This window comes from Triturus cristatus, chromosome 6 (genome assembly GCF_964204655.1).
Source record: "Triturus cristatus chromosome 6, aTriCri1.1, whole genome shotgun sequence".
NCBI lineage: Eukaryota > Metazoa > Chordata > Amphibia > Caudata > Salamandridae > Triturus > Triturus cristatus.
Window position 1 is genome coordinate 81,953,580 of NC_140589.1, and position 17,777 is coordinate 81,971,356.

At 41.8% G+C, this 17,777-nt stretch overlaps 1 protein-coding gene across 4 annotated transcripts in view; it reads right to left on the reverse strand.

Moving 5' to 3' along the window:
• The window catches only part of RNF8 (ring finger protein 8), a 244,057-nt gene that overhangs the window by 56,141 nt on the left and 170,139 nt on the right, over nt 1-17,777 (reverse strand). For 2 of the 4 annotated variants that reach the window (XM_085610258.1, XM_085610260.1), the window contains one exon: nt 10,473-10,686. In XM_085610258.1, coding sequence (XP_085466384.1) covers nt 10,473-10,686 — 214 coding nt within the window. Of the gene's footprint in view, nt 1-311; nt 3,120-10,472; nt 10,687-17,777 lie in introns of those variants that run through there. The other 2 variants (XM_085610259.1, XM_085610262.1) reach the window with 2 other exon arrangements.

The window sequence follows — 17,777 nt, forward strand, 5'->3', positions numbered from 1 at the left end:
ATTGGATAACGAATGGGACACTGATGCTGGTCGGATAAGGGGTTCTGATGTGAGTTTTTGGTACACCACAATTCACCGAGGTCCTGGGTTCCTGCGCATAGTTCTGTGCATGAGCAGAATCCCTGCAACAAAAGGTTTTACCAGCATTGGTCAGCTGAACGTGCAATGCTGCCAAATATTAGGAGCACCTAATCACCCACAAAATAGATATATAAGAGGTAGTGACATTTGCTTCGCAATACTGACGCTTTAACTTCACATAAAAGCAACACAAAATACCATTTTAAGGAAACAAATCCCCCCCCAAAAGGGTTTAAATATCTTTTATTGTCTTCAAGGAATACAGAAAATAATCTAAGAACCATATAAACACAAAAAAGGAAAGTCTCACGGATGAGAGTACGTCCTTGAGCGAGTAAACGTCCTTCCTTTTGATCACTGATGTGCAGTGCTAGTCATTTCTGTAGCTTGCTGCTTTTCACAAATCAGGATAGTCTAATACGCCCATGCTACGACCCATGATCTGGTTGAAGGAGACCTTGCTTGCACTGTCCAGAAGAGGGAATTATTAGCCAGTTTCACAGCTCAACAAACTTGAGAAGAGCATTTCTTATAAGCTCTCAATGTGCGATTAGGCATTTTCTTATCAGCTGGCAAGACCCCAGAACTCAGGTGCCCTTGGAGAAGACCATTACTGTTGGTCTACCCCAAATTGACAGCTTTTCCAAAATGTGTAAAACAGAAAATGGCTTGGGTCTTTTAGACTATCCAATATACATTTTAAACATTAGTGTAAACTGTTTGCTATTTTTCTTAGGCCGCCTGCGCTATGACTGACTTGCATTCACCCCCGTAGGAAGGCAGTGAGCACAGGAAATGTTACTGTTCCAAAATGGAGGACAATGATTTTTAAAGTGAAATGAATTCCGCAACTTATAAAAACATCATATAAGAACATTGCCACAAACCAAATCGAGGATTAAGCAGGACTGTAAAAGCAAAATAAATACGGGCAATAGTAAAAAGAAAGCCTATTCAAAAAAGAAAAAAGGGAACTTGTTAGAAATGCAAAAATCTGGAAAGTGAAGTCTTGGGAGACACCCTGATGAGTTACCCAAGAGATACTCAAAATGTGACATTTATTTTTGAAGAAACAAAATAATTTTCTTCCAGATTAATATTCACATTTTGGCTTATCCGCCAATCCACAACTCTTCCCAACCATCATCTTTTTTTTACCTTTTCGTAGAGCATTTGTCTTATTAGCACTCTTCTCTATTTTGCGAAATGCCACTAAGCGGGGAAACAGGAAGTGACAGAGTATGGCATTATATGCAGAGTAAAGAGCCATTATTGCAGCCAAGGTGCAAAATAAAGGGATGACTGTTCTTGGTGCCTCACTGGTGCTTAAATGGCACTCCCTGTTTCAAAGGTTAGAAACAAGGAAGGAATCAAGACCCTTCAAGTATGAAACAAGGTAATTAAAATGTTAAAAAAATAAGATAGACTAAGTTTATGATTAGAAAAATATGGCAGAAGAAAATATTTATTTTAAGAAAAAACATTTTCTTTCAACTACGAAAAGGAGAAAAAAGATAAGTGTGGAAATGAAGTATTCCTTCGATATTGCAAACAATTCCATCCAAGAACCATTAACAGACTACCAAGGAAAATATGAAGAAAAACAGAGAAGGACTTTGGGTTTAAAAAGTAATCTATAAGGGTTACGAAATCTTGACTGGGTTACAAAATCTTGCCTAGGTTACCCTTTACCCAGGCATAATTCAGCAAAGTTGTAGAATAGGTAGCATCACAGACTTCAACAATACCTACAAAAAAGACCCAAGGTAATTGACAAGACCACCCTCCACAACATGTATTTGAACCTCCCAACAACCTCGAGACATGCTTCACTCCAAAGTGCTGTGTCCCACTGTTAAGCATGTAGGTCATCTTACTTGAAAGGATACTTCCAATGTCAAAGAATGTTAACAAAACTTACTGTAAGAGGACAATATCTGCAGGTCTGTAGAGTCCTTACAGGCAAGTCAAACTGCTGACATCATGCAAACTTCATGTGAGCGGCACTAGAGGGTATCTATTGGAGTATTTCAAATTAGGATTCTGCTCCCACCTCCTGGTCGGATTTAGCCCTGGCAGACTTGGATACTACATAACATCTGTGAGTGCTGTTAATATCCTATTCAACAAGTGCAACATGACTGGTACATCCCCTTTAGATTCTTAAACTAAAAAATAAAAACATAAACACAATTTATTCACAAAAGTCTTTTTCCACTCCCAGTGCTGAAAGGGTCTATTAACTTTCAATGGTTACTCCATACCCCACTATTTTTAATGAAAGGAAACCAGAGGCCCTGAAAACCCAGCTGTCCTGGTGGTCCAGTAGCAAAACCAAAATGTACTTGAAAAGCTGGTCTCACATTGGGTGTTATGGCAGGTTAACGATACTTGCTGATGATGTGGGCATGCAGCTGTTCACGCTTCAGTCTGCCAGCAGGGGTTCAGAGATGAAAACCAGTGGGATAAAGGAAAATCCCTCACAGTGCACACTATTCCATTTGATTCCGATTACGAAGTCAGGAGGAAAAACAAATCTTCCAAGAACAAAGATAATTAGCTAAACTTTCAATAAGTCACGTTTGATAATTATTTAAATAACAAAAAAGTTCAACAATTCAATTACGGAAAGGTGAAAAGCAAATCCAGAAAACGATATTTAGCCTGGGCTCCAGAACATCATGTAGTTTTGACTTTATTGAAACAAAATGCTCACGGATGCTTCCTTAATGTTTGTGCCCAGCAAGCCATCAAGCCCAAGGGGTTGTGATCCTCTGTTTCCACATACCCGCCCTAATGAGTGGAAACGACTGGACCAGGCAGTTGCTTTGATTATGCCCCATTACCAAGGCAGTAACAGTCTCAGATGAAGATATAGCTGTCGTCATCATCGCTTTCATCAAGGTCATTGTAGTCAAAGTTTTCTTCGTAGAATTCGTCACTGTCGGAACTGCTGATAGACAAGATGGAGGTGATGGAGGACATATTGCTGCTGCTGCTATCCGAATTAGTCAGGCTCACTTCTGCCTCTTGTTTCTCTACAGCAACAGATGATAAAAATCAACTCACTAAAGTTTGGTGTACAGACTTTAAGTTATCACTTCAGCTCTTTCAAAATGTTCATTGCTCCTTCATAACTATACAAAATTTCCATTGCCATTTTACCTTGTACTTCAACAATGTCCAATTGTACTTGCATATTAATTTACCTACTTCTCAGTAAGCTGGTAAGATATGTTAATTGATAATGCATTAATGCAGACACAGAAAAGTTACTTACCTTAAGGGTAGTTCTCAATTGGTGGTATCTTTCACAATTATAGAATTATCTCCACTGATCAAAAGGGCTACATTGCAATACTCAAACAAAAAATGTTTCCATAACAGAGCGGTCCAGTACCTTCTAGAGAGGACTAGCCATGAGATCACCAGCTGCCATCATGTTATAATATGAAGCTTTTTAATGCAGGAACAAACTTTCAATAGCCATTTGTGGCAGGGAGCATAATAATGAAGGAGAACTCCGATTTATTGTAAAGTTACTTTTAAATTACTATTGAAATATGTTCCTCATAATCCAGAACCTCTGAATAAACCAGCAGGCCATATCTCATTAAGCAGAAACATCATAGTAGAGGAGAAGAAAGGAAGAGACTTCTTTAACTAACAGACACAATTTTATTAGAGAGCTGTCCCAAAAGAGAGCTTTCTCAAATCAAAGTTAGCATGCTATGATGAAGCAGATGCCTGTAGACCGTTCCCAACGGGTTGCATAACAAAATGATTCGAGTTAAAGCTGTTGGGTAATAAGTATTTATTTTCTCACAACATCTGCCATCATCCAAACCATCTCAAGATATTTCTAAGCCTACAGCAAATAAAGCCTCCAAGATTAGTTTCCAAGTTTTCCAATCATCTTACTGAAACAGATTCAACATTTGTATGCCTTCAAGGGCATGCAAGTTTTGCTTAGCTGCCAAACATATGCATGAAAACAAACCAATAAGAGACAGATTTAAGCAGAAATTTAAAACACTTTTGGCAATATTCGTAGTATGTTGAATAATAAATTCTGAAAGTGGTTGTCCTCGTATCTCATAAGGGGATTTATGAGCACTTATTAGAGCAGGCGGACCGCTATACTGTAGTTTATCGCATCCACAAATACACCCAAGAACACCTACAATCATTTGTGGACTCAAGGTCCACTTGCATGTTAATTGCCGTTTCACCCCATGGAAGGCAAGTCTGCAGATACAACTTTGGGTTGGATCCAGATACTAATGGTGTGTATTTATGCTCGTGTTGGAAATAGAACTATAGGTCTGTACCACACAGTCAACACGGCTAGTCCCGTACAGATTATACAGTGGCTGGAGAACGTGGCAATAAAAATTCCCATCTAGGCAGATGATACACACTTTGTTAAAGGTCACCTCCTCATAAGTTATCTTCCTGGCTTCAGAATGATTGGTTGAAACGCCCACAAATGGATAGTCTTCAGTTAAATGCATGCAAACGGAGGTAATCTGGTATGTTAATTAAGAAAGAACATAACAATTCCATCTCTCCTAGCAACAAAGAAAGTGAAAGTGACCCTTCAACCTTAAATCGCTGTAATTTTAAAAATGGAACATTTTAATATGCATTTATTTCTGTGACGTATTACCGGTTCTTGCTTCCACACTGAAGAGTTGTCGGAACAGCTATTAATTCTAAACTTAAATACTGTAAGCTGTCCTACATTGGTCTTCATACACAGTGAATAAGCAAACTACAAATGGGATAAATACAGTACAGCTAATCTGGTGCCTGTAAAAGAGAAGTGTTGTCAGGGAGGCCCTTAACCAACCGCTAGTAGGGAAGGAAATGTGAAGTTCATAGTAGCATGTTTGAAGCTCAAGTGCTCACATAATGCTGGAAAACTGGAGTCCCTCCTAAAGCACACATGATCATTAAAATATATGGTTACAAGGACAAATGTAGGTTAAAGACATTGAGGTAAGAGAGACCGGTGGTTTTCCTAACAAGACTTGTTACCTGTAATCATCTAAACATTCCGATTACAGCTACAATTTCATAAGTGGTGTGGCACTGGGGAGAAGGAAAAGATATGAGTTACCCTGCTCCTACTGACAGAGCTGGGAAAGATGTATATTGCCTACAAAATGTACATTTCTACCCAAAAGAATACACTCTTGCTAGATATCTATCACAGATTACCCCTCAGTAAGCTTGCCCCTGCTGAATACTTAAGCAAATGGGTCTCAGATCAATTAAGAAAACAGTTACTGGAGAGTAAGGGAGTGACACCCACAGTCTTGCTCCCACCTAAACTTCCCCTAATAATGCCCCAACTGTTTGAAGAAGCTCCTCTCCGACATGCCACTCTCAGCCACTTTGTTACACCTAACCCCATCAGCCACTTCTTCACGCTTTGGAGGCCTAGCAATCCCCCATACTTTCATTTGGCAATGTCCACCAGTTGACCCAATGCATCATGCCACAGGCAACACATGCCAAGGACAGATTCATGTGGCTTTGTGACCCACACCATAACAGCTTGACATGGTGCACTGCAGTATTTTCCTGGCAACCCAGTGGCCCTATCCTCCCTACCTGGCCCACCCATAGGTGCCCTTTTATGACAACAGCTACTGGATCCTGAATAGGTGGGTTTAGGAGACTGTTGTGAAGATTCTTTCATACCAATTACCAGGAGGGCAATGAAGGAGAACAGGGGGATCCATCATCTCAAACCAACAAGGTATCTTAATTTTGAGGCAAACAGAAGGGACGTATTATCAGAAAATTGTTCTTTAGGCTTCCACTTCAATGAGGCCTAAAGGTGCGGATTCGCTCTAACCATGCTCTATAGGAAAAGGGAAGCCACTCTGAAAAATAAAGCCTGTAGAAGTCGAAGAGGGAGGCAGGGTTTGTCCTCTAAAGTATAGGCAGTGAATTTGTACAGCTAATTCCTAAGCCTCCTCCTAAGCTATTGTTCTCCTTCCACTCCGACCTTACCGACAGCGCCAGAACGAGAAACTATTCTATGAACAAAGTGATTCAACCAAGAGACTGTTATGAGCTTTAACCACTGAAGTTAAACGATCTAGTCCTACTAATGAACGGGGTCAAAAATATGTCTAAGCAGGAGAAATAGTCTCCAACAGTTACTTTGCTGCCTGACCAAACACCCCAAATGTCAAAGGGTAGCACTGAAACTATATATGTTATATATGTAAACTGTGTGCATTATCCTGCCTTCTAGCGATTGGGGGTTTAGAACATCATTGTGTAGTGTCAATGTCGGCCTCATACAATTGGGATGCTCTAAACTACCTGGCAGATGCACCTGCACATTTCGTCCTAATCTCAGACTTGGGGAATTGTTTATGCAGTAGAATATATATACGAGTAGTGTGTAATGAAAGCACATGACAACTCTCCGTTTTGAATAGCAGGTATTACTCGCGAGAGAGCCAAGATTCTGAATGTTTCCCGTTTAACTAACGTCTTTCTGACTCTTATTCAAATGCATGGTAAAATAATTAAAATACAGCAATTGAAAGGAAACCCCTTAACAAATATAAATCACAAAATGCAGTATCTATTCTAACATATACAAACAAACATACAAAGGAAATCAGTGCAAAAAACGTGAAAACAAAAAAAAGACAAGACGTCAAATATATCCAACAATATAACGCAAAAAACCTGACCTGAAAAAATACATTTTAGTATTATCCAAATCCAAGCTTTATTACATTTCCTCCTCCTAAACAGGGTAGGGATGGAAGACCACAGGTATTCAATCAATCCACACTTGATACAGTGCACGGCTGCTTCAAACCGAAGCGTCCCGGCGCTAAAGCAAACAGTGCAGATCAACCGACGTAACCAAACAGCTAAACATTATCAGTTAACCAGATTTGAAGTTGTTTTTTTGAAGGCTGTCAAAGACTTAACCTGACGCAAGTTGGGTGGGAGACTGTTGCAAAGTTTATCAGTAATAACAGTAAAGGAGCGGTCTTCACGGAGGGACTTCAGAACTGTAAAGATCCGTTGGAATCGGCTATTGTTGGATCGGAGTATCCTTTTTTGAGAATATGCAGACGGTGTATTTAACAAGTAGCATGGGGCCTCACCGGGAGAGGCTCTGAAGGAGAGTATCAGAGATTTAAATTGAATGCGCTGAACAACTTGGAGCCAGTGCAGCAGTCTCAAATGAGGGGAAATGTGATGGCGGCGGGGGACTCTCCTTATTAGTCTCGCTGCTGCAGTCTGGACTAACTCCGATACACCGGGAGACCGAGGTAAACAAGTAGTCCAGGCGAGAAGTGACTAACGCATGGACTACTGTTTGTTTCATCTCCTCAGGAACCAGATGAAGGAACTTTAAGGTTTTCAACTTCAAGAAGCAGAATGACAAGATTTGCTTAATTTGTGAGTCAAAGGAGAGTGAGGAATCAAGAAGGATACCAAGATTTCTTGCCGAAGAGGTTGGATTAGGAGGAGTGTTAAATTCAGCAGGACACCAAAGGGAGGGAGGAGGGAGACCACTCTGATTGAAAACTAGGACTTCGGTTTTATCAGAATTTAATTCCGGTATTCCTTTAACACATGCCCCCACTAATCCCCACTCCGACAGTGTACTACCGTACACACTTTTTTGCACTGGCACTCTCCAGCAGACATTTATTTTATTTTCCTTCCTGCACTGATTTCTTTTAACACAGCAAAAAAATCTGAATTGCTTATATAATCTTTCCTCTTCTAATCCTTTTTTAATCTTGAGGACTTCAGTCTCAGGATGCATCCTTTGCATTTTCCTTCTGCCTATGTCTGAAGGAGAGTTGCAACTGAAAAGGTGCATTTAAAATCTTTTTTGTGAAACTCAAATTTTAGCCTTGTAAAAGTAAGCCACACTACTGAGAGGCACGCAATAGACGTAGTCGCACAAGGCCTATACTAAAGTGCACGAAAACATTTAAAGAGAGCTTTCACTTCAAGGGCACACAAGACATGTCTGAAACACAGACAGTTCCAAAATCCATATAAGGAACTCTGTGCTTTTGGTCACCAAGGAATCAACCAAGGTGTCAAATAAAAATGAAAAACTGCACAGCAGGAGAGCCTATAAGTATTATATGTTGTGAGGCTGGTCCAACCATCACACCTAAAAATGCTGGGACTGTTGGCGAGGGTCTGCTAGACTGTAGTATAATTCTCTGTGAAGAAAAGTGTTGGCTCTTCCAAGCCACAAAATTGAAGTACACAGTTCACCTTTCTGAAGTTCTCAGTTTCCAGTTCAATTTCCTGGGCCGAACAACGTTGGTTGGATGTTCTGGGACTTTCATGGTAGCTCTAATGAAGTATCAGAGACATGATCATTATTAACAATTCTTTGTGTCTATTTACAATTGTAACACTCTCCCAAGCGCCCCTTGCCCCTCTGGCACAGATGCCAGAGAGAAAGCGGGCACAGTCTCACTGTGAGCCTTTATATTATGCAATCCGAAATGTCTCAAACTTAGAGGCTCGAAGCGCAAGTATTACACTGAAATTTTCACAAAGAGCTGGAGGACATAGTGCAATAATGAAACCTCAATACAACATGTATGCACGTGTAATTGGAGAGCGGTGAGGATTAAAAAAAAGTGCACCAGATTGAATCAATTTCTTTGTCTGAGTGCACTAGAGTTCCACACAACATTCACTTTACCTGCTGAAGAACAATCTTTCTGAGATCATACAGTCCTTCCTCCCATTACTCATTCCGCGAGTAAACAAAGATGCCAGACCAAACCAAATCAGAGGAGTCTCTACTGTTGGGAGAATCTGTCGTAAGCCGTAACTCTACTGAGTACAAATGCACCAATTCTCCTTTCTTGTCAAGATTCATTTTTTTTTCTTCTCACAACATAGTTTTATTGTTGACATCAAATACAATAAAGGGGCCTCAGTCAAGATTCTTTTTGTACCGAACTCTAAGGAAGAGTCCCAAAATCACAACAGGGACAACCAGCTGTCTCACTGAGAGCATTTGTCCTGAGGTTAAGATTGGAGCTTCCTTGGCTACGAGAAAGGGTATTCTCCTCAGAGATTACACTACATTGGTAACTTTCTTGATATCCAAGAGCAACTCATTGTTGACTAGTGCCTCAACATTGCTATCTCCATCAACGACCTAGCCATCGAGAAGCAGAAAAGCAAATCTGAACATCCCTCTGAAACCAATTCACCTCTTTATCCAAAGAATTAGGCTAGGGGCTGCCATTCTAAGATAATCAAATCATCACAGAGGAACACTGATCTAAAACTAAGCCTTCAAAGTATTAACACTTGAAAGCAAGAAAAAAATAGACCAAAGTAAAATAGGGAAAACTCATTGCATCAAAAAACAGGTGTGACGAATTAGAAATATATATAGCAACTTAAGCAAAACAGAATATTCAGGAAGTCGAGTCGATCAAATGAGTACCATTGTTTCAGCCGATGGGAACACCTGTTAATACGAGGCTCAGTTACTACTTGGTTTAAGTGCTATACAGTAATGCAAATGTGCATGGTGTTTTTAAAATGCTGTAATTCTAGAGACACACCCACTCTTTTTGACACTAAATATTATTGGCGATCGTTCTAAAGAGATAATGTCTGGGAAGGGACTTCACCTTTGTACACCTGTTAGTACTGAAGTAAGAACTTGCCTTTTGTTGGTTTCCCCAGTAGTTTAAAACCTTACTCTAAACATCATTTGTTAAAGAAGCAGTTAGCAAGTTTCAGGTACGCAGACGTTTAAGCAAAATGTTCATTTTGTGGTAAATCTACTCGCAGCTGAGACTTTTTACAGAGGGACACGGTCCCACATTTTTTCCTTAGGACATACTGTAGGATAATATATCAACCAGTACAAAAGCATTTAACCAATTCAATTAGTCAATCATATTTAGAGAATTTATGAATACTGTTAAATAGATGGTATGAACAGATCTAAAATGCCATCTGTAATTCATGACCCATGTAACAACACATCTGAGTAAATATCTCTGTTGGGTGAATAGATTAAGAGACAGCGATTACTGAAACATTTGCTAAATACATTTGACCGTCATGCACTACAAACATCTTCCAGCTACATCCCCATGCCCACCACCGCTGTGCTTTCTAGTAATATTTACTCCAAAGGCTGACCGGGAAGAAGAGAGTAAAGAGTGGGAAACTTCAGTCAGCAGTAAGAGCGGCGCAAGCTCCATGTGGTACAGAGATGAAGAGGCAAGGACCAATCTCATAAATAACAAAAACATCTAAACTATGGACAGCACCGGGTGGGTTGTTAGTGACACAAGTGGCCAGCAGGGACCCTCCACTCATACACACCACCGACCCACCTTTCTCATCTTTGCGCTGCTTTATGAGGGCCAAGCGGTGCTGCTTCATCTCACTGCTGAGGTTCTCCACCATCCTTTCGATGCAGTTGTCCAGCACCAGCGAGCGTGTCTGAGTAAGGATCTCCTGCCTGCAAATGGGGCACTCCACCTTGCGCTTAATCCACTCCTTGATGCAATAAGAGCAGAAGCTGTGAGCACAGTTCAAGGTAACAGCCTGCAGGGCCAAGGGAGATAAAGAGAACTTTTGTTCATTACTCTACTTTTATAGAGTTGGCACCAAAGCAGCACACAGAAGAGCGCAGACACTACAAAAGGTGTAATGAAATGCAGAAGCTAGCTCTTCTGCAGCAGGAGATGGAAGTGGTAAAGTTGAGGCAAATAGGGACGGCTAAGGTAAGACTATAAGACTGGAATGAGTAGAGAGCAGAAGAGGTCAGAGGGAACGCACTGCCATCGCTTTGGTACAATCAGACTAAAGAGAAAGGCTTAGGAATGGAGAGGAGGGCACTCAAAGAAGGGTTTGACAGGATACAGGATCTGCACAGGTTGCAAAGGAAGTTTGAGGGGCTAACCAAGGGCAGGATCCCACTTGAAGACAAGGCACAGGAATATAAGCAAAAAGGCATGGGGTGCAGGCTCAGGGAAGCTAACTACTGGCAAACTGCAGGAGATCATGGGAAGTAGGAAAAGAAAATGAGCAGCATTCAGGGATGAACGGAAGGAGTGCATAGGAAGGGAGGCCAACTCAAGAAGGAGCAACAGTGAAGCCCAGGCAGAAGTTGAAAGTTACTATCATAGAGATAGGTAAATCGTATAGACAAGTTTTAAAAAAAATATCAATACATATTTACATTTATAGCAAAATCCAATGGCATGATATGGAACACACTATATTAACAGTCACCACCTTGACCTAACGCAAAGCTTATTTTGAATGAATGGATGAATTAATGAAGCATATTTATAAAGCTCAGTGGACCCCAGAGAGCTTCATTGTGCTAGGAAATTGAGATTCAAAATTGAAGTTTACACAAGATCCCTAGCAACATAAACAGGTTTTTAGTGCTTTTCTAAAAGAGGCCAGTTTTTGCTTTCATTGAATTGAGACAGGAGGAGAATTCCACTAAGCGAAAGCCAGTAAAGAAGCTCTACTCTTTTTTAGCAAAACCAGGAATCAATAGTAAGGGCAACTTGTTTGCACAGATAAACAAAACAAGATATATGGAGGACAATGCACCGAGAAAGGCACTATTTCTCCTATTATTCCAGCGCACATAAAGCATACTTCAGAATAGATGATCTTTTCACTTCCATGTCAACACAACAACTCACAGATTTAACAAGCATTGTAAATGCAATTGGTCTTGCATCTGTTTGAGTTAGAGCTATTGGCATTGTAAATGGCAATGTCTTTTACCTATGTATACATGGCACACAATATTGACAACATGCCAAGTCCATGAATGAAACACTGCATTAAAATACTGCCCTTACCCTCAGTAACAGGATCAGCGTGCGGAAGGAATCCCACTTAACAGAACACCATTTGCGCTGCTTTATAACACTTGAGGAGCAGTGTAAGGTTTAGTAAATCTGGGGCTCAGATTGAATGCATTTCAACTCAAAGCTTTTTAAGTGTAAATACGTTTACTTACATTTTTAGAAACTATGTCAAGGATGTACTGGTGATGAAGTTGCGTCACAAAGTAAATATTTATACCGCATATTTACTAGAATAAGTAGATAATGAAAAAAAGGGCAGGAATTGTTCGCGCGCACCAGATGTTTCTAACGTTGTTTAATGAAAATGTGGATGACTGCATTATGAAATCAGATTTAAGACTTCACAGAAGGCTTTGCATGCACACTGTATAAGCAGAGGCAGGGGGACTGTGGGGCGCAGGCGCTTGTGTACCGTTATTGCATACTGCAGAAGAGGCTGCGCTGAGTGCGTGACATTTTTCACAAAGTGGACTATCATCAAGCAGCTGCTTCCCTCTTCATCAGCGCGTTTCTCGACCAGGCATGTAAAGGGAGCTCACTAGTGACGTTGCGGCCCTCTCCCTGGATCACATAACTCACATGTCGGATTGTTTTCGGGGCCCTGTTTGAAGTGTGTCCACCTAGAAATTTAATTCAGGCGCGAGTGACAGCCGCAGTGGAAAGGAAAAAGGTGCAGATGCCCATACCTGAATACAGCATGTCTCAAAGAGACAGCGCACGCACGCACTGCCCAGGCGAGACCTAATACAGCACAGTCATGCTTAGGTAATCTTAGACCATTACCCCCCTATTGGCAACATTAGATAGACTGGAGAATGACGCCATGGTGCCTGTAAAACCCTAAGATCAAAGAAGACTTGACTCTCCACCCAGGGGTCCAGAAACATGTCTGTGTGGCAGGCTGCCTAAAGCCAGTCAGTGCACACACCAGGGTCGGTAGATTTTGAGGGGGCACCTCTGAGTACATGTTTTAATAAATCTCACACTGGCAGCAGTGTCGATTTATTAAAAGGAGCTGTTTGGTACCAAACACCCCTGGGTTCAGTGAAGCCATCATGGTGCTGTGGAACTCTAGTTGTATGGTTCCCAGCCCATGTACTCTCTATGGCTTCCCTGGCACTTAGAATACTAGAGAATAGAACCTAATACTGTAAGGGAATATCGTCTCATGGAGATATGCCCACACCTGGTATATAGTGCACCCTGCCTTAGGGCTGGTATGGCCTGCTAGAGGGGCGACTGACCTATATCTTAGGCAGTGCTAGCTGGCATGGCAAACAGACAGTGTGCCATGTCGGCTTGGTCATTTTTTTTTACCTCACTGCGGCATGCCGGCTGCAGGGGCAGTGGCATGGTCGTGGTGAGCAGGTCCCAGGGAACCCTCTTCAGCCTCCAGACCCTAGGTATTAAGGGTACCACTTAGTAAGGACTTACAGGGGGGCAGAAGCGCCATTTTTGGACATGTTTTAGGGAAAGAACACTGGTAATGGGAAACCAGGACAGCAGGGACCCGGTACTCTACAGTCAAAGTAGCATCAAAAGCCAGGCAAAAAGTGGAAGGGAGGGTACTGCAACAAAACCCATTTTCTCACAGAAGATCTTTATGCAATGTTAAATAGAACTGCAGGACCATTTTTAGCCAGAAGTCTTGGTGGTAGTGTGCACACACTGATATGGCCTAAGCACTTCCTCCCTATGGTCCTCCAACCATTCCTTCTTTGCAGGACAGCATCATTGGCATAGGTACGGCTCATTAACTCTCAACTTGTGACCAACATCTGAGCCGTTTTTTTGTTTGTTCATCTGATCTCTTCGAGGCACCCCTTAAGGGAGCTTCCAACACAAATCAAGACTTTGATCTCTGATCATGTTCCACATGTCTTAAAGTAGAAAGTATGGGTTGGGACTGAACGGGCAATGGTACTCAGTTTTAACTTAAGTCACAAATTCTTGCAATTTATAAGAAAGACAGATGGGAAACTAGCAAATCTTAATCTGCATCCCAGCCCTACACAGCCCAAATATGGCCAAGTAACTCTTTAGAATAACTGAAGAAATTAAATCAATATTACCATCACAAACCCCTCCTCCTCCTCCAAAGAAGGTCTGCAAAAGGTTATTAGATTGCTTAACTTAAAAGACTGAAAAGAGAAGAACGCATACCAGAAAGGAATCTAGACTGACACTTATTTGAAGGGGTGCAGGGCAAACTCAAAGTGGTACTATTCCAATTTCCCCCCTAGCCAAACCCTTGAGTAGCCTTGTTCTCAAGCAATTCCAGGCTATTGTCAGGCTAGGTGTCAAAGCAAGCTTCACCACTGCACATCAATGTATTAAGATGTACTTGTTAACCACTAAGTAAATCCTGTGCACTGAAGCATCCCTGACAAAACTCAGGTAAACACCATGAGTTAAAACGATAGAAAATCAAGCTAGAGGAAGAAGAAAAAAAACCTCTGGCGAAACCAACCTCTAGATCAGATATGGGCCCTCACACATGAGCTGCATCAGTCACAGGTTTTCAAGCGTGATTGTAAGTATATGCGATTATGACAAACCTACTTAACTCACATATTGCAGCATAATCTCAGTTCCTGTACCCAAAACGAGCACAGCATGCCCTTCTTATCATATGGTTATAAGTAAATTTTCTTATGCAGCTGTTCATCCAGGTAACTTACTACATGCATGCCCTGTACACACGGGCAGAACACAATGGCAAATAGTACAATTTGTCATTCATATGAATGAAATCATACAACAGAAAAAAAACTACCTTCAGGAATTAGCAACTGCCGCCTTACTGCTCTTAAAGGTGAACATTAGAAATGCTTCCTTTAACCAAGTTCTTGTACTTGCCCCTCTAAAGAAGGGATATTCAAAAACCTTAAGGATGACCCAAAACTGCAAGAAAAAATTATCATCGCATCACTGACCTACCATTTGCACCAACAATCAGGATGAAGTGTGTAGCTAAACAAATTAATCTATTCACATATGAAACTCTTATATAATTATCAGTCCAGCTTTCATGCAGGTCACAGTATTAAAAACAGTTATGCACAGAGATGATGCATTTTAAATGCTGGATATAAATGAAGCATGCCCGTTAATCTTACTTGATGTATGGACAGTGTTTGATAGACATGACCATAACATACTGCTGAACGCCATCTCCACAAAGGGTTGAAGAATACTTTAAATAAGGAAACAGGTCGATGATGCATATAGATAGCTGGATCAAACATCCAGCAGGTGCCTGTTAAGAGTGCAGTTGACTATGTTAACTGTTTGAACTCCATCCACTGCTGACTAGTGGATAATGTGGCTAAGCAATTATTCTTATCCACTATATCTAATCTAGCTGCTCTGGCTGAATGGAGGGGGAAATATAGGTTTACAGAGATCACCTATTCAAGAGGACTTTGAAAGGACAAAGCATTTATCTTGAAGACTCAATGGCTAGGAGTAATGCTATATTCAGTGTCTCGGACGAAGATGGTGTAGTAGGCAATATGCACTGCCATGGTGACCAGGAAGATGAATAGGAAAGAGAGGGGTGGTTCCTGAACATAAATACCACTCTGCCACCAATCCCAATATCCTCATATTAACAATCGATGATGTAGCCTATGGAGACCTGCGAGAGGAAAAAAGCACTGGGGTGCCTGGTATCCGCAGGTCACACTTCACCTCAAGAAAGAAAGCAAACATTTCAAGGACATGTTCAAGAGCCGAGTGTTAATGAGGAGGCACTTTAGTGTTTGCGCATTTTATGTATATTTTAAGTATGCCTCCATAAAAATAAGGGAAGCTTAAAGAGGAAAATGCTGCTCATGTATTATACACTGTGCCCAGCATCAAATCTTTATGTGTACTACTAGCTAACATCTATAACAAGCATTGGCATAGCCAATAGGTCTCACTTTTAGGACCTTATAAGTATTTAGATATGCAGCACAATATCCTTGGTGCAACAACATCAACTGTTGCATGGCTAAACACTTATAAGGTCCCAAAGGCGAGACCTATTGGCTGTGCCAATGCATGTTTTCTATTGGAGGGAAAGGTTTAGGTCTTCACAAAGGGCCCAGGGCTGCGAGGAGGCTAGGACAAGGAGACTGTGCCCGAGAACTGCCTATTGCTTGTAACATGGAAAGGGTTCAGAATATCTGCATTTTATTAATCCCACCAAACATCAGCATGAAGAATCCCAATAAACATCTGCATCAACTCACATACCTCAACCACTCCCCCACCCCACTAATGTTAACACCCAACTGCTATTTATTTCATCTACCCCAAGGAAATTCTAGTGAATGTATGGAATAGTTGCTTGAGTCACTAAACTAACCCCAATAAACAATTACATGACTAGCCACTAACCTTGGGTTCGGTAGCAGCATGCTGCCCAGGGTAAAGCACTTCAGCACCTCGTCAGGGGTAGTAAGTGTTATATAATTACAATTTACCAAGGTTCCCCAGAAATGGATTTCTGAGGCTTAGCTATCTGTGTGAGTGAGAAGGGGTGGGGGTTCAAGAGCGAGAGAGGGTGGAGAAAGAGAAGGCTTTGACTGTTGAAGAGAGGCTAGAGAGGGCAGGGCAGGCAGAGAACAAGACAGATGGAGAGTCAGAGGAAGGCGAGAAGGAGCAGGAGGGAGAGAGTGACAGGAAGTAAAGTAAGAGTGTGTAGAGAGAGAGCGAGGGAGGTTGGGTGAGGGAGTGAGCTGAGGGCAAGGTGTGTTTAGGAACATCAAAGGTTCTTGAAATGAAATGACGTCATTGAAGATGGAGTAGGTGGGAGAGAAGTGTCATGGCGAGGTGCGAAGAGATGAAAGAGGTGGGATTGGTAAGGGCAGAGGGGGCTGGAGAGTGTGCAAGACGATAAGGAATTTATGAAGGGAGAATGATGAACACAGGAAGGTCATGTAAAAAAGGAAAAATATGGCAGAATATGAAAGACGGGCGGGATAAAGAAATGTCGGGTAAGCAGCGTACGTCAGAACTGTAGGTCCGCGCTTTGGCACCGAGTGCCAGGGCACAACCGGGCACCTCTGAAATAGCACTGGAGAGATATTCGGAGTCTGTCCACGCCCTGGCATCACTCACCCTGTAAAATTATTGTGCATGGGGGATGTCCCGGGAATCTGACGCAGTAACAAGTTGTGTGGGGTCTATGCCACTGGGATTCACTGCACCACGAGAGGGCACCATCTGCCGAAGGAGGTGCACATTGTTATAAAACAGTTGTGCAAGCACTGTGAACACGCATCTGGGACGCCTTTGTAGCGCTACCCACTCCCTTGGAAATATTCACTGTTAGGATCTTCAACATGAAGCCTTTTCCGTGGCCACAGCTGGGTCTTGAGATGCAGGCCGAGTGAGGCTTAAAAACATCAAACTGCGCCGACTAGGTGAACGTGTCCAGGGGCGAGCAGTTCTAAACACTAATGACAATGAATCGCAGGACATCAAAGGCCAGTGAGGATTTAAAGCAGTGATGGGGGAGGGGGTCATTTGTGGACGGAGCAAGCATAGACAGGAGGGAGGAGGAGGCGGATAAGGTTTTAAACACGCACACATGCTATCTTGCCCTTTCCCGATGTAAATAAATATTTCAATATAAAGGAGAAGCACAATATCTTTTTAGACTGAAAAACATCAAACCGCTCCGACTCTGAACGTATCTGCACAGAGACTCGGAACAGATCCCGGGGGCTGGTAAGTTCGAAACACTGATGACAACGAATCGCAAGGCATCAGAGAGGGTTTAAAGCAATGATGGGGAGGGAATGATTTATG